Source organism: Palaemon carinicauda, chromosome 16 (genome assembly GCF_036898095.1).
Source record: "Palaemon carinicauda isolate YSFRI2023 chromosome 16, ASM3689809v2, whole genome shotgun sequence".
Lineage (NCBI taxonomy): Eukaryota > Metazoa > Arthropoda > Malacostraca > Decapoda > Palaemonidae > Palaemon > Palaemon carinicauda.
This window is the reverse complement of record NC_090740.1, coordinates 110,942,152-110,948,012: the sequence shown is the minus strand read 5'-3', so window position 1 is coordinate 110,948,012 and position 5,861 is coordinate 110,942,152. Positions and strand designations below refer to the sequence as shown.

The window sequence follows — 5,861 nt, the reverse complement described above, 5'->3', positions numbered from 1 at the left end:
CTTATTGTAGGACTGGGTGGGATCAGTGCAGCCTCTTTCCTGTCTTTAGAAGCAGGTGAATTAGCCAATTGGTCTCTTTGCGGAGGAAAAACTGTTTGAGCTTCATTCGAGCTTTCAATGGGTGAATGGACATGGCTGCCTGTGTTGACAGGAGAAACTGATTTCGGTTCTATAGGAATTTCAGTGTCAGTGTGGATCACCTGCTCTCTTTGTATCGACGATGATACTATAGTTTCTGGAAGTTGGGTGGAATGAGTGTTGTAATAAGACTGAGTGTCAGCACTTGTTTGATTGCGTAACTCCTCATCAGCGGATGAAATCCCACCAGCTCCTTGTAATTCAGTGTCCAGAGGCAGAACTTCTACAAACAGAGAATGACCTTCAGATGAGAGATGTGATAGATCTAATGGTACTAATTTTGAGTCATCCAATACCTTTCGATCTATGTTTATTAATATCTTCTGGGATTCATTATTGTAGTAATCGGAAACTATACCAGCCAGCTTTTCTCCAATATTCCTTGCAGTATCTGAATTATATGGAATCTCAGCAAGACCTGAAAGGTTTTGGATAGTAGATTCAGTGTCTGTATGCACTGTAGCTACAAGTGGTTTTGGTTGTAGGTGCGGGTGTTCAAAACTTGCTAGCTTTCCCTGAGTTTCTGGCTGATGAATTGCCTCTGGATCTTCATGTGAATACATTAATTTCTCAGCAACATTGTTAATAATGTTAGAACCCAATTTATCTTGCGTGGGAGTTGATGGGGATGAAATGATTCCTGAATTTTGGAAAGTATCTAACTCTTGAGTTCTATCCTGTGGCTGTTGGACTGAGTCCTTCGTTGTAGAAATTGTTACTGGCTGAGTAATTTCCAAAGCTTTAAGCCAATCATTCGTCACATATACCTCCTCTGCATAATCATCTGGCTTGTGCAAGGCAGGAATAGTTGGCTCTTCAGATGTTGGGTCGTGAGAGTTTCCAAATTTTTGGGGGGTGTCATATTCTTGGGCTTTGATCTGAGTTTCTTGTAGAACACCAATATTTTGGTCACCTAAACTTGTTTCCCCAGAACTTGTTGATATGTCTATTTCCCTTTTTTTGCTAGCCAAAGACTTCTTTTTATCAAGGTCAGGCAGGTTTTGAGAGACTTCTTCATATTGCTCAAGAACTGTGCTATCTGCATTAGACAGTAATTGTTTTTCTTGAATTGTGTCATTTGAAGGTTCGTTATTTTCAGCGTCTCTTGCTGCTTGACCTTCACTTTCGTAAAATGTCTCTGATCCTTGTGACAAACTGATTCCTGAAAATTCTTGAAGGGGCTGATGAGAAAGTTCCTGGCTCTGAGTTGGGTTCACCTGAACTCCCACTGGTTCATATGACTTATCCAAGTCTGGGGGTAGAATGTTCAGAGTATAAAATGTCCCAGATATTTCAGATGGACTGGGAAGACCACGAGACCTCTGAATAAGATGGAGTAGGTCAGCTGCGCTACCGCTTCGCCTTACATATGGTAGAATGAAAGTGTTTCCCGAACCTTCGTTCTGCCTGGATAAAACACTAGAAGGATCGAGGCTTTGTGATGAATTTTGCTCAGTGAAGATCACAGAAAGGTTACCTGAAGCCTCAGTATCTTCTTTTAAGTGTAGGGAGGAATCTTGTTCTAACTGGGGCACACTTTCTTTCCCCTGATTCTGTTGACCGTCATTGGCGGATGCTGGCGCGCCATGTGGATTTCCCGCCTCTTCCACGGGATAAGTGGGCTCATAAAGAACGGCATCTTCTGAATAGGATATTGGGATTCCCAATGTTAAGAGCATAATAACTCCAATCACCTGGTGGAAGAAAAAAAGGGATAATATTCACGAAAGAAAATTACCTGGTGATGAAATACAACATGATCATTTAATGTACAATCTCTGATAGTTATCAGAGCTATAGTAACTTTAATGTGCAACATATTAAGACCTCGGTGGCTTAGAAAATAAAGGTAATTTATTCCAAAATACCTAACTGCCAAGAGTACAATATTGATTGACATGATGATTATTGCAAATAAGGTGAAATAACGCGCTTGATATCCATTCCATAATCTTGTTTGGTTTATTATTATTGTTATTATTAGCTAAGGTACAACCGTAGTTGGAAAAGCAGGATGCTATAAAACCAAGGGCATCAACAGGGAAAAAATAGCCCAGTGAGGAAAGGAAATAATGAAGTAAATAAACTACAAGAGAAGTGATGAACGGTTAAAGTAAAATATTTCAAGAACAGCAACAACGTTCAAGTAGATCTTTCACAAATAAACAATAAAAACTTCAAGAAATAAACAAGAGGAAGAGAAATAAGATAGAATAGCGTGCCCGAGTGTACCTTCAAGCAAGAGAACTCTAACCCAAGACAGTGGAAGACCATGGTACAGAGGCTATGGCACTATCCAAGACCAGAGAACAATTCTTTGACCATGGAGTGTCCTTCTCCTAAAAGAGCTGCTTACCATAGCTAAAGAGTCTCTTCTACCCTTACCAAGTAGCCACTGAACAATTACATTGCAGTAGTTAACCCCTGAAGCGAGGAAGAATTGTTTGGTAATCACAGTGTTGCCAGTGTATATAATGAACAATTAAGTAAAATATTTAAAGAACAGCAACAACATTTAAATAGATCTTTCATATATATCCTAAAAAAACTCTAAAAAATACACTAGAGGAAGAAAAATAAGATAGAAGTGTGCCCGACTATACCCTCAGGCAAAAGACTTCTAACCCAAGATAGTGGAAGACCATGGTACACAGGCTTTATTACTCAAATTTTATTGAAAGAAGCTTGCATTATCTAGGTGAAAGGACTAACTGCCAGAGAATTCATCAGATGATGATAATATTTGCGAAAGAAAGTAAGATGTGAAAACTGAAAGGACTTTGTCCAGCGGAGCAAAACTGGAAAGGAGAAGGCGTGAACCGTGACTCGGCAAAACATTCATCTCGTGCTGTGTAAATATAGATAAAAAGGAACAGAAAATATGAAGAGGAGGATCTCGAACTAAAATACTAATTGCAAATGAAAAAGGAAAAGAAAATTGGAAAAATGGGGAGAGAAACGAGTGAAGAATGAAGAAAAATTAAATTATTATTATTATTATTATTATTATTATCATTATTATTATTGTTATTATTATTATTGTTATTATACTTATTATTGTTGTTGTTGTTATTGTTATTGCTGTTATTGTTGTTAATATTATTATTATTATTATTACTTGCTAAGCTGCAACCTTAGTTGGAAAAGTAGGATGCCATAAGCCCAGGGGCTCCAACAGCGAAAATAGCCCAGTGGGGAAAGGAAACAAGGAAAACTTGAATATTTTAAGAACAGTAACATCATTAAGATAAATATTTCCTATATGAAAAATAAAAACTTTAAAAAACAAGAGGAAGAAAAATAAGATAGAATAATGTGCCCGAGTGTACCCTCAAGCAAGTGAACTCTAGCCCAAGACAGTGGGAGACTATGGTACAGATGTAATGGCACTACCCAAGACTAGAGAACAATGGTTTGATTTTGGAGTCCTAGAAAATAAGAAGAGGAGCACGAATTAAAACTCTAAATACAAATGAAAATGAAAAGAAAATGGAGAAGAAGTAAAAGTGAAAAAATAGGAAAATAAAATTAGTTACACAGTTTTAAGAAAATCTAAAAAGTGGCTCCAGAGTCGCTTACTTTCAGTTTTGCCACACTTAAATAATGTAAGTTATATCGTTTATTTATTTCCTTATTTCCTTTCCTCACTGGGCTATTTTTCCCTGTTGGAGCCCTTGGGCTTATAGCATCTTGTTTTTTCCAACTAGGGTTGTAGCTTAACTTGTAATAATAATAATAATAATAATAATAATAATAATAATAATAATAATAATACTCTAGATCTGGATGCCATAAAAGGCTTAAATAAACTTCTCATGGTGAATTTCTAATTCCACGGCACGGTGGTGAGGGTTAAACATCATGGCGTTTGATTGATGTATATATATATATATATACTATATAAATTATTTATATATATACATATATATATATATATATATACATGTATATATATATATATATATATATATAAAATTTATATATATATATATATACGAACATAGTGTATATATATATATATATATATATATGTGTGGTGTGTGTGTGTGTGTACATACATACATACATACATAACATATAAATATAAATATACTGTATTTATAACATATATAATCAATTATCCATACTAAAGGTTTTCCTTAAGAATAATGAAACCAACTGCTCTATTATGAAAAAAAAATTATATACTCCAAAACCGAACCAAAGAAAAACTAGTCTCCCAAAATTTCCTTTTTTAGATTTATAGTTCGGAAAAAATAGCATCAAATTGTAAAAGTGTACTTCTTCATTGTTCTCTAGTCTTGGGTAGTGCCATAGCCTCTGTACCATGGTCTTAAACTGTCGGGTTAGAGTTCTCTTGCTTGAGGGTACACTCGGGCACTCAATTCTATCTTATTTCTTTTCCGCGTGTTTTGTTAAAGTTGTTATAGTTTGTATAAGAAATATTTATTTTAACGTTGCTCTTCTTAAAATATCTTATTTTCCTTTTTCCCTTTCCTCGCTGGGCTGTTTTCCCCCTTTTGGAGCCCTTGGGCTTCTAGCATCCTGCTTTTCCAACTAGGGTTGTAGCTTAGCAAGTAATAATAATAATAATAATAATAATAATAATAATAATGATATTTATTTTAATGTTATTGTTCTTAAAATATCTTATTTTCCTTTTTTCCTTTCCTCTCTGGGCTATTTTCCCCTGTTGGAGCCCCTGGGCTTACAGCATCCTGCTCTTCTAACTAGGGTTGTAGCTTAGCAAGTAATAATAATGATAATAATAATAATAATAATAAGAACCACCTACCTTCGCCTTCACCATTGTTCGTAAAGATTAGTTAACGAAAATCCACGAATTCACAGCTCAATCGTCCAGTATTTACGAAAGCATTGGCTCGAGCGCGTGTGACCTTTCCCCGGCGCTTGCCAATCGTGCACTGAGCTTTTTCTTACTTTCCTTTTCTTTTATATGCCGCTCTCTGAAAGGGGGGATGCTCCTCTTCTTGCACTGGGTATTGACAGACAGCATCTGACGGCCATATGAGAGAGAGAGAGAGAGAGAGAGAGAGAGAGAGATTTTGTAATTGTTCAGTTATGGTGTAATGAAGGTAGTACTACTATGTCACAAGCATTTAGTACATCACTGCCGTATTTGAGGCCATTAGAAATTTTATAGTATTTTTTTTTAATTGTGATGGAGTTATATATATATATATATATATATATATTCATATAAATATATATATATATATATATATACATATAAATATATATATATATATATATATATATGTATATAACATAAATTAAAATAAAAAATATGTGCCTATATGATAATTAAAATAAACATAACTTATGAAAAAGGAAATATAATTTATCATAAATGTGGGCTATCTATCTATCTGTCTATGTAAACACACACACGACACACACACACACACACACACACACATATATATATATATATATATACAGACATATATATCTGCGCACGCGAGTGTGTATGTGTCTGTGTTTGTGTGCAATTCTATTTCAAAACACTAAGTCGTTTCTCCTAACATAGTGTGTCTGTAGTAATAAAGAGATAATATTATATCTACCCCATTAATCCTTCAACTTCAGTATAATGTATCGCATCATTAGTACGTCAAGACATCCTACTTTCATTGCGTCATTCGCTTTTATACTTTCCTACACCCCCCCCTCTCTCTCTCTCTCTCTCTCTCTCTCATCTC

General features: G+C 35.2%; 1 protein-coding gene across 1 annotated transcript in view; it reads right to left on the bottom strand.

Annotated features, from left to right (window-relative positions):
* Positions 1-5,059, bottom strand: part of LOC137655791 (uncharacterized) — a 16,491-nt gene extending 11,432 nt beyond the window's left edge. The window contains exons 1-2 of the mRNA XM_068389937.1: positions 4,934-5,059; positions 1-1,832 (exon numbers count right to left, since the gene is read on the bottom strand). The exon at positions 1-1,832 is cut by the window's left edge and continues 313 nt beyond it. Of these exons, the coding sequence (XP_068246038.1) occupies positions 1-1,832; positions 4,934-4,948 (1,847 nt within the window). The 5' untranslated portion in view covers positions 4,949-5,059. The remainder of the gene's footprint in view (positions 1,833-4,933) is intronic.
* Positions 5,060-5,861: the final 802 nt, after the last annotated feature.